We start from the raw sequence: 20,978 nt of genomic DNA, 5'->3' as shown, positions 1-20,978 counted from the left end.
AAGCATTAAATTGACAGCCCCAATATTAACATCAAAATCAATTATGTGCTTTGTCTCTATTTGTGTGGTGCCTATAAAGAGCGTTCCTTATCATTCAATGATGATGATCCATTTTAGTTAGGTTTCTGTCTGTGTTGGCAGCTGACAGCAAAGCAGTTCACTCGGTTTACGGCCAGACTTGTTTGATATGACACGTCTGAAAGGAAAAGAATCTTTTGCTCTTTGCTCAAACTTTGACGCCTCATCATGTCCCTGCAGGCGGTGAATAAGCTGGCTGAGATTATGAACCGGAAGGACATGAAGTTGGACCAGAAGAAGAGAGGAAGCACCACTGACCTGCGCAAGAAAGAGAAGGAGAATCGCAAACTGCAGCTGGAGCTGAACCAGGAGAAGGAGAAGTTCAACCACATGGCCATCAAGTACCAGAAGGAGCTCAACGAGATGCAAGCGGCAAGTTCATGTATAATCGTTTTCACAGGAACAAAACTGATGCCAACATCAGTGGAATCTGATGATTCTCTAAATCAGTTTCAACAAGACTGTTCTAGTGAAGGATTGAAGGATGAAAATGTATTAAGTTTCATGACTGCACACTCCAGGAAGCCACATCAGCATGATAATCAGCATGATAATGATGTTGTGTGTATTTGCAGCAATTGGCTGAGGAGTGCACGTATCGCAATGAGCTGCAGATGCAACTGGACAGCAAAGAAAGTGACATCGAGCAACTCCGCGAGAAGCTGAACGACTTGCAGCTCCGCGTGGAAAACTCCAGCGTCACCAGCCTGCAGCCGGACGAGCTGGACAGTAACATTGCTGGTAAGGGAACGTTCACGAAGCATAAATATTTCTGTTATATAAATGTCAGGTAAATTAAGGAATAGAGTTTTAAGTAATTTGGTTAGCATTTGTAGTGATTGGAAAGCCCACAATAGCCAGGTAATTCTGATGCTTTGACTACATGTCTTGCTATCATCCCTGTCCATGTTTGAAAGTCTGCTAGGAATGGATTTAAAATCATTTCATTGAAAAAAACAAAAAAAAAACACAGAGCAGATAAAATGCAAAAAAAAGAAGAAATTTTCCCAAATTTTCCAATGCTCATTTGTATTTTAGCTGATTTATCTAATCAGCATGCGACACTGTTAAAATGCAACACTAGAATAGGTAATTACTAAGCAGACTTGCCTTTGTTATCATAATGCCACTGTACGGGCCTGTTCGCATCTAGTTTGGTGTGACTAAGGGTGTGTTCAAACTTGTAGTTTGAATATCGGACCAAAAAAGAAAATTATACATTTTGCCCTGATTCGCTTGGCGTTGTTATTTTTAAGACCGAACTTAAAGATGCAAATATTGCTTTTATAATGTATATTTTGCAACGGAACATACCAAACATCCAAAACTATGGACGCATACATACGATTGTTTTTTTTTTTTTCCAGCTGAGACTAGGGTATGAACATTTTGGCCGATACCGATTACCGATAATCTTTATATTTGAAAACCGATAACCGATATATTGACCGATAAATCTAAATCCAATTTTTTATATATATATAATTTTTGAGAGCCTGATTACAAAAACAAAAGTCTCACCATTTAAAATCCATTTTCCAAGCACACAATTTCTCATTTAATTTTATGTTGTCTATATAACAGATTTGTGCTGGACATGTTGCACTTAACGGTATTTTCCTTTTTTGAAGTGGATTCAATCATATTTCAAGCAATTCAAAACCATCATGTTGAACAGTTGCACATCTGAAATGGGTCAACTGAAGGAAATAATCCATTATTTATCGGCTTTAATATATCAGCCCAATTGTGTTATTGGGCCGATAACAATAACATTAAAAATATACATATATCGGCTGATACCGATATGGTGGCTGAGATTTATGAACGCAACACAGACCAAAGACAGGACGTTATGTCACAAGATCGGACCTTAAAAAGGACAGAATGCTCAAGCACACCTGGTTTTTCTCATCATAGGACTTGTGTTGCTGATCACAGTTCAGTACAGGTGTTGAAACCGCGTCTCCTCGCAGCAGATCTGCGTTTGTGTGCAATGGAGCAAATCCTGACGCTGTTTTGACTCCTTTGCAGTTTTTATAAGCTCCTCACAAGTTCTCAGCTAATAAAAATACCATCATATGTCCGCACACACACCGAGCGCGTTTAGTCCAGCACACAGCATTGTTTTGGATGTTCGTTAAGTTTTGTTGCAAAATATACACCATAAAAGCAGTTGGGGTTTTTTTCTTCTATATTTAGATACAAAATGACAGTGTGAACGCTAAGCGAACCAGGACTAGATGTATCATTTTCTTTTTTGGTCCCAACCAAAAGAACCAAGAGAATCGAACTACATGTGTGAACACACCCTTAATCCCAATACCTCAAACTGAGTTTGATTTCATTCTCTGAAAACAGTTATGACACCTATTGGCAAAAGTCATTGTTCCAACTTCCATCACTACACAGAATTGCATGCTATAACGCAAAATGAATATGAAAGCCACTGGTAAAACTCTTCTAAAACTATGAAAGTAAAATCGACAGTATAGACAAATTGAAATTTTCATTTATTACCACAATGCTGGTCAGCATTTCAGGAAAAAAGACTTGGAGAGAGGGAATACTTTGGAATGCATTTTTTTTAATAGACATGAAAAAATATATATTTTTTAAAGTGATTATGCCTATATTTTGTTTATATTAGTCAGCCATTTCAGAAAATAAATCCTTGATCTTGACTATATTATTTGGCTAATGAATGTAATTTCTCAGGACTGTATTTATGATGTTAAGTAGATTTAGCACACAAATTGTCCTTATGACTTGTAATGTTGTGATGATAGGATGAAGGTGATGATGTTTCATGTTGCCAGGTGGTGTACATAATCATCATCTTCCAATGTCTGTGTTTAAAGTCTAATCTCTTGTTCTCCCTCATATATAGTCAGTTCTTCTTGCTCTCCTTATCTGTGTATCTTCTATTCTTTTTCCTCTGTGAGTAACCTTAAGATTGGGATCCTGTTATGCCTGGATTGTGCTCTTGGGTGGCATTTTGTCTCTTCTCGTTACTTTTTTATTTTTATTTTAATATACGCATCTTACTGAATGTCAAATGTGTTTTGGTGATGCCTCAGAAATAAGCTACTCAGAGTGACTTTACAGATAGAGCAATGCTAAAATAGACCTATTAAACGAAATTGCTGAAATCAGTGAAACATATTTTGCTTATTAAAATCTTTTTAGACTAACCTACTCTGAGCATCTTTCAGAGGTGTTTTAGGTCAAGTCACACTCTTTTAATGTGTGTGTGTGTGTGTGTGTGTGTGTGTGTGTGTGTGTGTAATAGCTTTACTATTTGTTTTCCTAATGCCCTGGGTTAAAATATAAATATATGAATATAGAACTTGGGGTTGCCTTCAAATTGCAAGTTATGCAAAAAAAAAGTTTATTCATTTAGCATGGCTTTTCCCTCCCTTGCTCTGTAAAGTTTGAAAACCCTTAAAGTGGTCATGACATGGTTTTTTTCTTTATATTTATATATATTTTAATGTGTTCCTTGGGGATCACTTACAATGTTAATAAAGGTTTTTGTGCACACAAAAAAATATATACAATTGCAATCGAAATTATTCAAAATATTGGCAAAATATTCAGACTTTCAGCTGTTTGCAATGAACAAATCAAACAAAAGTAATTGAAATATCTCAACACAACAAATGTTTCAAGTGGTTTGCCCAAATTTAACTGAAAATGCAACTTTAAATGACTTCTGCAGTTTCAAAATGATTCAACCCCCTGAGTAGAATCCCTCTCGACAGCACACATCTGCAAAACAAGTGTTGTCTCAAGCAAACCTGATGCAACTAATCAAGGGCTTCATTAGTTACACCAGGTGTGCTTGAGCTAGAACACATGAAATATCTGAAGTGTCTAGGTTTGTTGAAAACCTAGGTTTGGTCCAAAAAGTTAAGAGAAGGTATGATTGCCCTTCACAAACAAGGACCATGACACAAAAAGATAGCGAAGGCACTAAATGTTCCTAGAGACACAGTTGGAAGCATAGTTTGCGAGTTCAAAGTTAAGGAACAGTGGTTACTCTACCTGGACAGGGCAGAAAAAGGAAGCTATCAATGGCTGCAACCAGATTTCTGAGTAGGCAGGTTCAGAAAAACCCTTGAGTAACTCCAAAAACAAAACAAGCCTTTTTTGAGCTTGAAAAATGCCTAGTTTATAATGAGGGCAATATCTTAAGCTCTGAAGCTTGTTGGATGTTTTAATGGTAAACCTCTTATATGTCAAAAGATCAAGGAAAATTTGATCTCTCATGTCATGACCCCTTTAATTTATCCAAATGTTTTAAGTTATTCAACCCTAAAATTGATCCAAAGTGACCTGAAAATTTAATGAAAATAACATATTCCCAAAAGAATGAATCTATCTAATCACATTGGGAATTCCGTGTCAATACCCAGCCCTGTGAAGCACACGTGTTCCTGTATGTTGACTATGTGTACGGTTGGTTTATCTATTGCACTGGAGGCATGCTCACTACAGAATGAATGACATTAAGCATTCACACTCAGTTGTGGTCACACAGTTTTTGCATGATTTTTTAAAACAATTCTTATGTGACCTACCTGTCTTCCTCACAACCACTGCGTGAACATATGCCTTTAAACCAGTAACATTTTAATTTAATTGCATCTTAGTTCGGTTGACATTTCCAGAAAAGGGGCAGAATTACATTTTGATAATAAAATGTACTTTGTAACAAACTGCTGTATTGAGCCAGTTACTAATACTGCTATAAACGTGATACACATTCCTGGGTTTATTATGCAAAATTTCAGAAAAACATACAGATGTAGTACTGTTATAAATTAGCATCTCCTATTGGCCTATTTGATCATGTTAATCAAGCCAGAGAGCTAGTACTGTAGCTGCTGTTGTTTTGAGCGATCGTGCCCGTTATTCCAAATAGAAATACAATTCTTTATAATTGTTAATGAAAATGTAATAACTTGGTGTTCCTCTTCCACTGACATCACTAAGGCTGTGGTCCATGTGAGCTATTATAGTCAATATTGATTGAGTAATGAGTCAAATATCTATTTAGCCATTGTTTTCTCACATTCACTATAACATCAGGATCTGTTTAGGTATGGGACATCTCATTTTCACCATCTTACTAAGGGCCTGCCCTTTTTTCCTTGTTAGTTTCACTTAACAAAACAGCATGGGATTTTACAACTACAGCCCTGTGATGTGGGCAGTTGTTTTAAAGTGTACCTGGTTTACGCATGTTAGTAAAAGCCAATCGGTTTTTGTAGATTGTGTCACAACCTTGGTTTGTGTTCCCAGTTGTACTGCATGTCTATTTCTATTGCTTGTTTAAATTCTGACTTGGATATAATGGAGTTTATTTGTTTTCAGAATCAAGGCTCGAAGGCTGGCTCGCAATACCTAATAGGGTTAATATAAAAAGATATGGCTGGAAAAAGCAGGTAAGACTTGCATGAAAAATTATGTATTAAACTATTATTGTCCATGAATTTAGATGTGCATGACCTGCTCGATTCCCCCCTTTTCAATATTTGTTTTTGTTTCCCTCAGTATGTTGTGGTGAGCAGTAAAAAGATCCTCTTTTACAATGATGAGCAAGACAAAGAGCAGTCCAACCCCTCTATGGTACTAGATATTGAGTAAGTATTCTGATGAATAACTATCTATGGATCAGTTTATCCATGTTAACTGGCCACTTGATTCATTCGTGTATGTAAAATTGAATGATTACACTTTCTGCTAAATAACAAAAATGTATTATTTCAAAACAGCAAACTTTTCCATGTACGTCCTGTCACACAAGGCGACGTTTATCGAGCTGAGACGGATGAAATCCCACGAATATTCCAGGTCAGTTATGTTCAATGTTTTGCACTGAGATTCTATTTAAAAATAGTCATGAAATTCCCTGTAATGACGTATCACTGTATCAATGCTGTGTGCATAAATAGACATAGTTCACAAACTGTGCTGGATCATGTTTGGTAAACTATTCATAAGCTGACGTTTCACACTGTACTTTCCTAAAACCTTGGATAATGTCCTTATTTGCATGTGTGAAATGTCAGTGTCTTTGATTGGGCGAACACAGCACACGACCTGTTTGCAGAAAAGGCTCTAGCATTGTGCATCCTTGTATAATATATTGACGACTGTACTATCAAGTTTATACTGAGTGGACTTTCCAGACTGTAAATGTCACGTTTTCTGTCACCATTTGCTGAAACATAACCTGCCTTTTATACAACACAGCAATTCTGTGACTATGAGAAGCATGTGAATATGAGACATGTGATTGGGTGTCCTTTGCTAAGCCTCTAGCCACATCATTCTTACACAGTATCAATGCAGGGTTAACACCTCCAGAGCAGAGGTTCATAAACCCAGATAAGAAGTGTTAACCCTGCTTCTAAATTACACGTGTGAAACGTTTCTTTACCCGGAGTTAAAAGATGTAGTACAACGATAAACCGGGGTTAATTGCAGTGTTAAGATGAACAATACAAGCTGATGTGCATCCTGTTAAGAGAATGTAGAACATGCTGCTGCATCAAATAGCTATTTAACTACAGTTCCTCATAGTATCAGTTACTGATGCAATGTCAAGTGATCCAAAATGGAAAGGGAACGTCAGAACAGCTACATGCAAATCCTCGATTCCCTGAGATGAAGGAACATGATATTGCGTAAGCTGGCTGCATTTCTTATTCTTGAATTTATGAGAACTGGAATTCGGCACTGCTTTATATAGGCGGAGAACCCGCACAAGTAACCAGAGACGTTTACAGTTTACACAGAAATAAAAATTTTGTACAAAAGCCCAAATCATAAAATTGATGCGATTGGCAGGATTCTACGTAAAACAGCTGTAACAGTTTTTGCTTTTAAAAAATGTGTGATACATTGTGCAATATGCATGTATGGTAATGTCTCAAAAATGTTTCATGACCCTCTAACTTTTACTTAAACGTACAATTTGAAAAATATGTTTTTGTTCTTCAGATACTTTATGCTAATGAGGGTGAGTGTAGGAAGGAAGCGGACATGGAGAGTGTTCCTCAGGGTGACAAGGCCAACTGCTTGCCCCACAAAGGCCATGAGTTCATCCCCACCCTCTACCATTTCCCCTCTAACTGTGAGGCGTGCTCCAAACCCCTGTGGCACGTGTTCAAGCCGCCGCCAGCCCTGGAGTGCCGCCGCTGCCACGTCAAGTGCCACAAGGACCATCTGGACAAGAAGGAGGACGTTATCGCCCCTTGCAAAGGTGAGCCACAAGCAGAAAATGCCTCTGTGTGTTTACTCTTTTATTATTATTATTTTTTACATTTATAAGGTTTGACTGAAACCAAGTATTGATTACAACATGCAAACATGAACTATCAACTATTTTGATATTGAGTTAATCTCAATATCAAATCTAAATAAATCTAAAATAAAAATGTTTGAGATTGAATTATTTCCAGCACATACTGATCTTGATTTTATGTATAACAACAAACTTACTATTTTTCTCACGCAGTGTAAATTAGTTTTATGATGTATCTCTCTTTGCTACTGTTTATCCCATAGTTATACAAGGTTTTTGCAATTCAGGTTTATCTTCTCCATTTGGCCCAGTCCTTAGCATCTTCTGGGCAAGGTCCATGGCCCACATATATACTGGAACACTGTCCATCCACCGTTTCTTTTGGTCTTCCATGCTGTCAGTGGCCTCCTGGGTTGAAACAGGGCTGGTCTTACCACAGAGCTCTTGTTACTGCTCATTATATAGCCGTATACACAATGCTTCCCACATATTCTCCATGATCGAGGTGATTCCAAGCCTTTGAGACAGGTCAGGCCAAGTGTCCCCTGGAGAATATTCACATCCTTGGTGTGAAGGACTTGCTCGTGCTGCTTTGTTGTGGCCCAGCACTCTGCCCCATAAAGGGCCACTGAATGCACTACGGTCTTATAGATTTTGACTAGTCTCCACATGAGCGATGCTGCATCGATTCTTCCCCGGGCATCGAGGATGGTGTTGTGAGGTATTTAAACTAGATGATCTTCTTCAAATCCTGTCCATCAATGTTGATGGTGCCATTGGTTTGGGGGGCCAAACTCCAGGTACTCAATCTTTTGAATGTTTAGCTGCATTCTGCTTTCACTAAGCCGTTGTATGTTGAAGCACAGAGCAGGTCTCCTGCAAAAGCAATGCTTTGCGTACAAGAGTGTCCAGGTGTGCGGTGATTGGAAGTCTGCTGTCACTGTGTCTATGCAAAGGATGAACAGAAGGGGTGAGAGGGCTGAGCCTTGTTGAACTCCGACAGTGATGTTGAAAGGTGGTGAAATCCCACCTGGGCATCAAACCATGCTTGTGACATAACAGTAAAGAAATTAGACCACATACACCTCAGGGATGTCATTAAATTGCAGTCCTCGCCAGATAAGGTTGCGTGAAACTCAATCAAATGCCTTTTCCAGGTCCAGGAATGCCATGTGCACCGTTCTTCTCCAGGTGTTTCTCCGTCAGCAACCAGGTGGCAAGAATAGGGCCACATCCTTTGATGAAGCCACACTGATTGGATGTGATGGCAGTGATGTTTTGGAGGTGTTGGTCCAGTACCCGCTGAAATACCTTTTGAACAATCGAATTTGGGTGGTAGTTGCCCTAACCTTTCCTGAATGGCACAGTTGTGCTGGTTGTTCAGGTGTTGGGGGGCTTGTTCTCAGCTATGACTCGAATGAGTACCTCAAAACTGCTGCTTCACACTCTCCAAGCATGTTCCAGATCTCAGCTGGTATGTCGCTGTGGCCAGTCCGCTTCCCATTCTACATCTCACTGGACGACCTCAGCTCCATAGTTGAAATCAGTGATGCGGGTCCAAAGGTGGGCTTGATATTAGCGGTAACGTAATTCGTTTCAAATGCCGGCAAAGTAAATCAGAGTTTCGCAAGACCTGGTTGTCAGCCTCTACCATTTTCATAACGTGACCGATATCTTGGATCGAACGGTGGCAGAACTTGGCGAGGCGGGAGATGTTGTTTGCCCCTTCTGTTGCACTTCTTGTTTGATTGTTTGATTGACTGTGAATTTTACCTGTAAATGCTGATTTAAAAATATATTGGTAATGGGCCCTCTAATCAGAAAGTTACATTTAATCTACAGCAACGACTGTATTGTGAAAATGGCTAATGACATGGCATCTCACAGCAACACTCATTTTGTTCTTGTCCCTCAGTTAATTATGATGTGACATCAGCTCGAGACATGTTGCTTCTGGCCTTGTCCCAAGATGAGCAGAAGAAATGGATTGGTCATCTCGGCAAGAAGATTCCCAAGACCCCTCCTTCTACCTTCTCAAGGGCGTCTCCACGCACAATGTCCACTCGCTCCGTAGCAAACCAGTCCTTCCGCAAGAACCCCAAAAACATGCCAGGAAAGCCAAGGTAACTACAACCATACAGTGTCACACCAATCTTAAAGCACATTATGCATTTGGAGCAGAAAATAGGATTTTCAGTGCAGCATAGTTTTAACCAGAAAGCATTCTCTCTGGATTTGCAAGTCATATTTCACTCCAAAAGAAATAATAAAATGTCTTCAGGACAATAAAAAGCACACATTTTCCCCATTTCTTATTACTGTAATGTAGTGATGAAATAGAAAACATGATGCAATAATCTTTCTGCAGCACTGGCAGATTCTGGTCGTTCCATTTAGTAGTGATCATTCCTATGTCCTATCAAAGTGCCGTTAAGACAAGTCATTTCACTCGGCGACCATTTTGAAACACCTCTCGGGCATGCAAGTGCAGCTCCTATCTCTTTGAATGGGGAAACATCAAATTCTCCAAATCTGTTCGCCAAGCTTACGATTCAATTTCATATTTGAAAGCACCAATGAAATCTGACAAAAACTCTCTCATAAATTTTGTTTCCAAACGCTCGATTCATGACCGAAAACAAAATCTGACTGTTTCTATAGAAACCGGAGCTTCTAACGGAAGGCTGGAAAAATTCCCCCATATTGAGCGTTGCACAATACGAGTGACGCGTCTTGTGTTATTCTATAGTGTTTGAGGGTGGTTCTGTCCTGCCCGTTTCCCCCAGCCCTCTCAAAGTGCACACCACCCCCAAACATCACCTTCGCCACGGCAGTGTGTTTATTTATTTTTAAAAAGGAAAAGAAAAGAAAGAAATTGCCACCGTCACATCCTGTGCACATTGTCTGTGCTATCATTAATAACAATCAAAAAGAAATAATGCTAATGCTGAGAGAAAAAGAAAAATACTGAACTCTGTTGATTAACATGCATCTTTGCTTTAAGTAAATGTGTATAAATAAATATCTCAAGCAGTTAAACGGTTAAAAAGAGTGTTTAATCGTATTGTTAAAGACCACTATTTTGGTATTGTGACAATAATACAAAAATAACTTTATTGTAGCGTTAAACAATATGTATTTAAAATGTATTTATTTCATAGTATTTGCGGTACTGACTTTACGCTGATTTAAAAAAAATTTGTTCTTCATTGTAGGAAATAATGGTAAATAAAATAAAACAGGTAGATAAGAAAATGTAATGACGAAACATTGACTTATGCTGTAGCTTAAACTCATCAGTTACGTTGTGTTTCAAACTGTTGCCCCCCCCCCCCCCACACACACACACACACACACACACACACACACACCAAGCTGAAATGATTGCTTATTGCTTTAACCGTTTATGATGCTGTTTTTGTGGTTGCTACTGTAAAGCAGCTTTTAAAGCAATCCGTATTTTATAACGCATTATATAAATAAACTTGACTTGAGATACAGTATGGTATTTAAAATGGGTGAGGGAAGTGCTTGATTGTTATTTAAATAATGTCTTAGTTCAAAAAACCCTATGGTCCTAAAAATAAACTTCACGCTAACATAATTCCTTATTAATTTTTTTTTATATATACTACATTTGGGGTGAAATGTGACTGGGACATGTTTTTATAAGATTGAGATATAAAGAGCTGTGATTATTGCTAAAAAAGGCCATAAGTTCCTGGCTGTAGAGGCAGGGTAGTCTCGTGACGGGCTGTTTATTTGCTGTTGTCTTGTAGCAGGGCGCAGTCCAGTCTCCATGCGGCAGACACAACATCCAGTACATGCTGACAACATCATACAGCTTCTCCACACCTTACATGTCTAATGGTGTAGTCCACTGCTCCTGTGTTTGTTCAGTGCCTTCATTCTCAGCTTTAAAGGTCGAGGTTAACTGTGGACAGTTGCTCTTTAGAGGCCTGTCCTTTTCTGTTTACTCTGGGTTTTTGTTTACAAGAATGGCAAATTCTTTCTGTTACAAACTTAACCAATTAAAGGGAATTTCCTTTATCTGGACAGAGGCTCTCTACGGTCTTGGCTTTAAAACTTGAAATTTCCCCCTATATTCTGCCATTTGTATCTTGTATCCACTGCAGGAGACAATGGGTGAAGATTGACGTCCAGCTCCCCCTCGCTGGGAGTAATGGGTGCATCTAGACCAGGGGTGTCCAGTCCTGCTCCTGCGGGCCACTGTCCTGCAGAGTTCAGCTCCAACTCCAATCAAACACACCTGAACCAGCTAATCAAGGTCTCACTAGGCATACTAGAAACTTATTGAGGCAAGCTGGAGCTAAACTCTGCAGGACAGTGGCCATCCAGGACCAAGTTTGGACACCCCTGAGCTAGACGGTCCAACCACACCCATAGCCCTATCACTAAACATAACCCAACTTGTGTTGTCAAAACCGAATTCGGTACCAAGTTGGTACTGATATTTGTAAAAATGCGACGATACCAGCATTTCCCTCAAGCATTTTGAGCTTTGTTGAACAGATTCTTAAACACCTCTGATTGGCCATTGCGTTCACGTGCTCAACATTTATGTCTCTGATTGGCCATTGTGTTCTTGCGCTCAGATGGATTGGCTTCAATATAAGCTGTTTTTAGATTAACAAGAAAGTTTTGAGTTCTGAAACTTACAGGATGTTTTTAATAGTACTTTTGTGACCTCTTATATGTTAAAAGATCACTGAATGAAAACAGGGCAAAGTTGACTAAATATGATGATAACTAAAAAGTACATTTGACACAGGACTAAGACTAAATGTAAATAGCGGACAAAATTAACACTAGCACCAGTGCTCAAAGCAAGGTCCATAAAGACATGGATGAGCGAGTTTGGTGTGAAGGAACTTGACTGGCCTGCACAGAGTCCGGACCTCAACCCGGGAGAACAGCTTTGGGATGAATTAGAGTGGAGACTGTGAGCCAGGCCTTCTCGTCCAACATCAGTGCCTGACCTCACAAATGCACTTCTAGAAGAATAGTCAAAAATTCCCATAAAACACACTCCTAAACCTTGTGGAAAGCCTTCCCAGAAGAGTTTAAGCTGTTATAGTGGTAAATGGTGGGCCAACTCCATATTAAACCCTACCGATTAAGAATGGGATGTCATTAAAGTTCATGTGCATGTAAAGGCAGGCGTCCCAAAACTTTTGGCAATATAGTGTATGTTGAGTGGCCAATCAGAGACAATCGACAGGCCAATCAACACATATGTTGAGCCCGTGAACACAATGGCCAATCAGAGACATGTATGTTGAGCACATGAACACAATGGCCAATCACAGACACATATGTTGACTGTGTGAACGCAATGGCCAATCAGAGACACAATTGTTGAGCACATGAACACAATGGCCAATCAGAGACACAATTGTTGAGCACATGAACACAATGGCCAATCAGAGACACAATTGTTGAGCACATGAACACAATGGCCAATCAGAGACACAATTGTTGAGCACATGAACACAATGGCCAATCAGAGACACAATTGTTGAGCACATGAACACAATGGCTAATCAGAGACACAATTGTTGAGCACATGAACACAATGGCCAATCAGAGACAATTGTTGAGCACATGAACACAATGGCCAATCACAAACACAAATGTTGAGCACATGAACACAATGTCCAATCAGAGAGACAATTGTTGAGCACATGAAAATAATGGCCAATCAGAGACACAAATGTTGAGCACATGAACACAATGGCCAATCAGAGACACAATTGTTGAGCACATTAAAACAATGGCCAATCAGAGACACAAATGTTGAGCACATGAACACAATGGCCAATCAGAGACCCATATGTTGAGCCCGTGAACACAATGGCCAATCAGAGACACATATGTAGACTGCGTGAACACAATGGCCAATCAGAGACACATATGATGAGCCTGTGAACACAATGGCCAATCAGAGACACATATGTTGAGCCCGTGAACACAATGGCCAATCAGAGACACATATGATGAGCCCGTGAACACAATGGCCAATCAGAGACACATATGGTGAGCCTGTGAACACAATGGCCAATCAGAGACACATATGTTGAGCCCGTGAACACAATGGCCAATCAGAGACCCATATGTTGAGCCCGTGAACACAATGGCCAATCAGAGACACATATGTTGACTGCGTGAACACAGTGGCCAATCAGAGACACATATGTTGAGCCCGTGAACACAATGGCCAATCAGAGACACATATGTAGACTGCGTGAACACAATGACCAATCAGAGACACATATGTAGACTGCGTGAACACAATGACCAATCAGAGGTGTTTAAGAATCTGTTGCAACAGCAATCAAAATGCCAGAGGGAAATGCTGGTATCGTCACATTTTTTTAAATTTCAGTACCGACTTAATACCAAAGTCAGTATTTTTGACAATACTAAGCTTTGTGGACACCCATAATGTCCAGAGAGGGGGAACTGGATGTCGTTTTTTCTGTTCTTTAAATTTCTATGATGGTAACAAATGTCAATCACACAAAACCTGACAAAGGAAGTGATTATATTTTGCTTGAAGAAGATGAAGCTTATTTTTAGGATGTTTTTTGTATTGTCGCATAATTGACATTGAGTATCACTAAAGCTACTTCTGTGTCTGTATTGAAGACAAACATTGCAGAATATTGTTGTACTCCTACACCACTGTTATACAGTGTTCAGTAACCAGCTGTTACACTAAACTCACCTATATTGCAATACATATCGTGGCCACTGTATTGTGATGACAGTTATCTATTCTTATTACTGTAATTTAAAATAAACAATAAGAATTACCATAGAGATTTCAATATAACATCCGGATGCTTTGTAGTAATTTTAAGGATAAATGTCCTTATAAAAATAATGTCATAATGCATACAAATATCTTCAGGCTGTATTTCCTTCATGCAAAATATAACTTCTAAAAGTTACTACTGTTGTTGTTCTCTGGTTTCTGCAGTCAAATGTTGTGGTTTTTTGTTCGATTCACCCACGTCGAGAGATGTGTGTATCATATTATGATGATGACTGAAAAGTTCTGTTTAACATGGAATTTCAGTAAGAGTGATCCTACATTTAAACTTTATTTCAAACACTGGACATTTTCTTTTCTTCTTTCTTCCAGCTAACCATCTGAACCTCTGGATTAAATTGGGATTTTTGTACTTTCCTCTCTAAGAAAAAAAAAAAAAAAAAAAAAAAAGGTATACACAAATTCTGTAACAAACATGTAATTAACCTTTTTAAAGTTGCATTTCACAACTGCAAAAACAGACAGTAATTGGTGCTGAAATTCAGGATTTACCTACCGCAAGGCATCATGGAGACTTTTTGGCATCATCTTTTTCTGCCCTCTTCTCCCCATTTATTCCACACCATTTATCCTACTGTCCAGAGGAAAGCTTTGACATCTTTTCACAGCTTGGGAAGGAAACTAGGCTGTTCTCATGGCCATGTCTTCCTGTTTGGACTCTGAAACCTCTGGGATTGGGACTATAGCTTGGCACCATGGCAAATGGGGAAATTTGGGGAAGTAACCGTAAAAGGGTCTTTTTGTTTGCAAACCATTTCCACTTCGATCTACTTTGATGCCTCCTTCTGATGGACTCTGGTTGCCTTATTCTATGCCTCAAAATGAATTGGGTTTGGTTGCAAAGTATTGGGTACTGAGAGTTTCAGATTTTGAGGTTTTTTTATGGAGCATGGAAGATCATTACAGTCTATGCATAATATTATCATAATTGTCATTATCATTATTATTGTTTTTGGAGGCTCCAAGCCATAGGATACCATCAAAATGGCATCAGGAGACATAAAATGTCACAGAAACCATTGAAAATAAATTGTGTCTGTGTGTGTGTTCATTGGGTACATTGTTTCTGTAATATTCTTTTGTTTATCTTTTTTTTTTTTTTTTTTTGGTAATGTGTTGCCTTACATTTGATTCATAGATAAATGTTTCAAAAAGGAAAACATTAAGTTAACAAATGTAACTGCACTGTTTGAATTGTAATTTATTTGTAGAACTAAACATCTGTAGCGTTTGGCTCACCTAGTGCCTTTTGGATAACAATTTTACTGCCATATCTGTTTGCGCTCCTCTCCAAACAAATCTTTACTATTATCATACCTTGAAAACAAACATATCTATTACAGTGTGATTTTTACCAGAACCTAAAGGGTTTGAAACAGAGCGGACCATCTATTGCATGTCTTCAATGTTGTCAACCAAAGTTCAGAAGTTCTGCGTGTGGAACCATGATGAAGGCAACATGTCCTGCTTTTTTTCTTTTATATTATCAATAAAAAAGACCGTTAACATCCCCAGCTCCCCGTCAAAGCGGTTTCCGTCAGTGTACATACTCATGAATCAAGATGATGAATACCTCCTCAATAATCCAACATGGTTTTTACAAATGTGTTCAGTAAAATAAGCACTGGAACAATGATCTGTTTTGATGTGGATGTATTGCATGTTAAATTGCATTGGAGGCCGCACTGATGGATATGTGTCAATAAACATATCTTTATCTATCGCCTGAGTGTGTTTTACCTGTTCTTACCTACCTGGTTTAATCGTTTCTGATGTTTTGTCAGCTGGTGCCTTCACAACTCAAGCTGACCTAAAACACAGTACAGTTTATAAAGCAGAGTTGGTGTCAGACGTAATGCATTTCAAATGTGAATGGCTAATGATCAAGACATATGGGATATACTTTCTAAAAAGTTTACAGAGATTAAAGTGTGTGTGTGTGCGTGCGTGCGTGCGCCACTATCTTTGTGAGGACCAGTTTGAGTTTTAGATCATTGGAGTGAGGACAAAGAGTAAAGCATTTTGGCCGGTCCTCACTTTCTGAAAGCCCTTTAAAGGCCTGTTTGAGGGTCAAGACTTGGTTTTAGGGATAAGGTTATAATTAGGTTTAGGTTCGGTTTAGGGTCAGGCTTCGGGTTAGGAACTTAGTTGTGATGTTAGGTCTTAGTATGTATGTATGTCTTAGGTTAGGGTAAGCGGCTAGAGATTGCATTGTGTCAATGAATGTCCTCATAAAGATAGATGTACAAGAATGTGTGTGTGTGTGTAAATCCTTTTCTTTATATAGTATCATGGATAATTGTTAACACATACATTATAATACTTACCTGTTTATTGTTGCACCAACATGACAAACTACCAGTTTGAGATGTAACAAGGAATCTACAAATAAAGCATTTTATCTTTGGTTTTATATAATATATTACATTGTACATTATGAAAACCTATATAAATCAATATTAGGTTATACAATACAGGTTATATATCAAACCTGTTATTTATTTGGCATTCAACTGCATGTTTTACTCTCATCCTTCCCTTGGGTCATTTTGAAAAATTGAGTGTTCATAAAGGGGGCCAAGACCCCAGGACTTTTCTCGCACTTGAACCATGAATACACACAAATAAAAATGAATGGATTCAAGGAGTTTTGTGGTTTAAATTAAAAAAAGTAACAAATCCTTCCCTCACGGGTCAAAATAACCCCAATAGAAATGAATGAATGATTGAGGCATTTATATAGCACTTTCATATGTACTACTGTACACCCAAAGCACTTTACAATCATATCAGGGGATCTCTCCTCAACACCACCAGTGTGAGCATCCACTGGGATGATGCGACGGCAGCCACAGTACAACGGCGCCAGTGCGCTCACCACACACACGCTATAGGTGGAGACAGTGCACTCACCACACACACACACACACACACAAACACTATAGGTGGAGACAGTGCGCTCACCACACACCAGCTATAGGGAGATAGGTCTGACTGCAGAACCATACGTCATAGCAGTGTGAGGACAACAGCGTCAGCCTAACAGTCTGATGCCGGAACCGCATACCATATCCACCTTACATTTACCATACCTAAACCTACCCATCTCCACCCCCTGACCCCTAAACCCACCCATCTCCACCCTCTGACCCCTAAACCCACCCATCTCCACCCCCTGACCCCTAAACCCACCCATCTCCACCCCCTGACCCCTAAACCCACCCATCTCCACCCCCTGACCCCTAAACCCACCCATCTCCACCCCCTGATCCCTAAACCCACCCATCTCCACCCCCTGATCCCTAAACCCACCCATCTCCACCCCCTGACCCCTAAACCCACCCATCTCCACCCTCTGACCCCTAAACCCACCCATCTCCACCCTCTGACCCCTAAACCCACCCATCTCCACCCTCTGACCCCTAAACCCACCCATCTCCACCCTCTGACCCCTAAACCCACCCATCTCCACCCCCTGACCCCTAAACCCACCCATCTCCACCCCCTGACCCCTAAACCCACCCATCTCCACCCTCTGACCCCTAAACCCACCCATCTCCACCCTCTGACCCCTAAACCCACCCATCTCCACCCCCTGACCCCTAAACCCACCCATCTCCACCCCCTGACCCCTAAACCCACCCATCTCCACCCTCTGACCCCTAAACCCACCCATCTCCACCCTCTGACCCCTAAACCCACCCATCTCCACCCCCTGATCCCTAAACCTACCCATCTCCACCCCCTGATCCCTAAACCCACCCCTAAACCTACCCATCTCCACCCCTTAGATGCTTTTACCCCGCCCACTTCCGGCATCAGACTGTTAGGCTGGCGCTGTCATCCTCACACTGCTATGACGTATGGTTTTGCGGTTCTGCAGTTGGTTAATATTGGCTATAGGTGGAGAAAGTGCGCTCACATACACACACGCTATAGGTGGAGACAGTGTGCTCACACACACACCAGCTATAGGTGTGGAGAGGAGAGAGAGGGATAGAGCCAGTTCAGTGGATGGGGGTGATTAGGAGGCCATGATGGCCATGATGGACAGAGATCAATGGGTGGAATGTGGCCAGGACACCGGGGTTACACCCCTGCTCTTTACGAGAAGTGCCATGGGATTTTAAATGACCACAGGACCTCGGTTTAACGTCTCATCTGGAGGACGGTGCTTGTTACAGTATAGTGTCCCCGTTAGGACCCACACAGAACACAGAGTGAGCCGTACCCCCTGCTGGCCTCACTAACACTTCTTCCAGCAGCAACCTGGTTTTCCCAGGAGTCTCCCATCCAGGTACTGACCCGGCTAAGCCCTGCTTAGCTTCAGTGGACGATCAGTCTTGGGCTACAGGGTGATATGGCTGCTGGATAGAATGCAAGGAATGCTTCAGTACACGAAGAAAACCCTAAAAAAGCAAGAAATTCAAACTAAAAATGCTAAAACTTTACCAAAAAATTATTTTATAATGTCTACATGTGTATCTGAATGCATACTGAAGAGAAATGACTTTAGGACCCAGCGGAAACAACTCATTTGCTCCATATAGAGCTATAAGGCCATCTAGTGGCAAGAGCCATGGTTATATTATTATTTTTCCACAAGAGGTCGCAAAGACTCCCAATGTAAGATATTTTGAGCTGAATTAAATGGGGTTTGCATGAAATAGTAAGTTATTTTGAATTTAAGATGAAAGAATGTGAGGAATGTGCTGAAATGACTATTTATTTATTATTTATTGATCAAATCTAGTAATTTAAAGGTAAATAAAAAAATGCATTAAAAAAATAGAAAAAATATTATCAAAATGAAACAAAATAAGCTTTCTGAAAGTATAATTTTAGGGCTTCAGGTCATTTTGACGCGCGAGGGAAAGATGTGTTACAAAGTGCGAGGGAAGGATGAGGGTTAATTATATAGGCTAATAGCAATGGTCATGGACACATCACTGTGGCTCCAGTCTCCCTCATCTCCTCCACGGAGAGCTCTCCCGCTATGTTGGTGGTGTACTTAATTTCGATTCCCTGCCTAATTATTACCCCCACCCACGTTGAAGCTGCTACCTGATTGCCTAATCCCATCTCGCTCAATTTGATGGATCCTTGGAAGGCAGCCTTCCTTTTGAGTCCTTCGTTCAGCTCACTTTGAAGGATGCATCAAGTGTATCCTTCATGTCCTTCAATCACCCACAATCCTTTGCACACATTCCAATTCACGATAAAAGGACTGACTGAAAATGTTCATTAGGAAATTTAAGAGAAATATGTTTTCAGAGATGAAGGCATACATGTTATGTTTTGTTCTGGTGTAAACTGATCACGAACACTGAACTGCCGATGATGTGAGATCCTCAGAGTCAGGAGGCTTCTGGTCTTGAACTAGGACTCAAACCCTATTCACTGGTTTGGATTGCTAACCTCTTCCTTCAACAATTTGCCTGTTTTTCCTGTGACTCCTTCGATTGCAGGAAATCTCCTCGTTGGTTACTCAGTGTCTGTTATCTTCTGTGAATAGACCATTTATCAAGTATAGTGCTAAGTGTTACTATTTTTTGTCAATGTACTCACCTCATTCTTCAATAAATACCTGCGATTTAGTTCATCTTCATGACTACATTCCTCACTGACATAGGCTAATAATAATATACACTATATATTAGAAATTAAAATATTGAGGAAGATGCCCCTCTTGAGAAAAATGTATATTTACTTTTAAATTGTAACATGTTTAGATAGATTGGCATTGTGAAATAATTAGAAACATTTGCAAATTTAATCGTCATGGCACAAAATGTAACATGATTCAAAGAGCCTTATTGCGGTACTATAGGCTAATTAGTAGAATAAATAGAGTTCTCCAGATTTCATCAAAAACGTCTCCATTTGTGTTCTGAAGATGAACGAAAGTGTGTCGGGGTTTGGGACAACATAAGGGTGATTAATTAATGGCACAATTTTCATTTTTGGGTGAACTATCCCTTTAACCTTAGGGGCAACAGGACATGGCAGACAGAATTTTTATCCCATACTGAAACCTTAACATCACCAAGGCTATAACACTGAAAATCACAAATAGTATGTCTTTCACAATGAAAATCACAATGTATTTTTGGTAACACTTTACAATAAGGTTCATTTGTTAACATTAGCTAATGTATTAACTAACATGAACTAACCATGATGAATACACTTGTTACTGTGTTTGTTAATCTTTGTTAACGTTGGTTTATACAAATACAGTTGTTCATTGTTTGTTCATGTTAGTTCACGGTGCATTAAGTAATGTTGACAAGATTTTAATAAAGTATAAGTAAATGGCGAATAACATTAACAAAGATTAATATTTGTTCATTATTAGTTCATGTTAACTTACGAACCTTATTGTAAAGTGTTACCGTATGTTTTATTTTATTTTTTATCAATTAAATGTATCCTTGCTAAATTAAAGTATCAATTTATTTTTAAAAAAAGAAGAAGAAAATCTTAGCTTGTGATTGGTCCATTCATTCTGAACCATCGCTGAGTAAAGTAACTTGTGTCACGTGACAACGCCGTTTACGTTGCTCTTCAGCCGTTATCTGGATAATAATTTAAAACTGAGTAATGACACACTGACAAACTGTAACTATGACATTCAACTAATGTTACGCAGTTAAGGATTAAAACTGAAGCTAATTAATATTAGAAACATTATACCGACTTACTAGAGACAACTTCCGGGTCACTAAA

General features: G+C 39.5%; 1 protein-coding gene across 2 annotated transcripts in view; it reads left to right on the top strand.

Annotated features, from left to right (window-relative positions):
* rock1 (Rho-associated, coiled-coil containing protein kinase 1) overlaps nucleotides 1–15,975 on the top strand; it is a 78,608-nt gene extending 62,633 nt beyond the window's left edge. The window contains exons 26-34 of one of the 2 annotated variants that reach the window (XR_014030817.1): nucleotides 259–450; nucleotides 654–819; nucleotides 2,969–3,018; nucleotides 5,458–5,528; nucleotides 5,638–5,726; nucleotides 5,859–5,937; nucleotides 7,090–7,351; nucleotides 9,309–9,516; nucleotides 14,562–15,972. Coding sequence is in view for 1 of the 2 variants with exons in the window: in XM_081375153.1 (XP_081231279.1) it covers nucleotides 259–450; nucleotides 654–819; nucleotides 5,458–5,528; nucleotides 5,638–5,726; nucleotides 5,859–5,937; nucleotides 7,090–7,351; nucleotides 9,309–9,516; nucleotides 14,562–14,565 (1,071 nt within the window). In the remaining variant the exon portion in view is untranslated. Of the gene's footprint in view, nucleotides 1–258; nucleotides 451–653; nucleotides 820–2,968; nucleotides 3,019–5,457; nucleotides 5,529–5,637; nucleotides 5,727–5,858; nucleotides 5,938–7,089; nucleotides 7,352–9,308; nucleotides 9,517–14,561 lie in introns of both variants that reach the window. The other variant, XM_081375153.1, reaches the window with a different exon arrangement.
* The last annotated feature ends 5,003 nt before the right edge of the window (nucleotides 15,976–20,978 follow it).

The sequence above is a fragment of the Scardinius erythrophthalmus genome, assembly GCF_964197995.2.
Source record: "Scardinius erythrophthalmus genome assembly, chromosome: 9".
Lineage (NCBI taxonomy): Eukaryota > Metazoa > Chordata > Actinopteri > Cypriniformes > Leuciscidae > Scardinius > Scardinius erythrophthalmus.
Note: the sequence above shows the minus strand (reverse complement) of the source record. Positions and strands in the feature narration are given on the sequence as shown.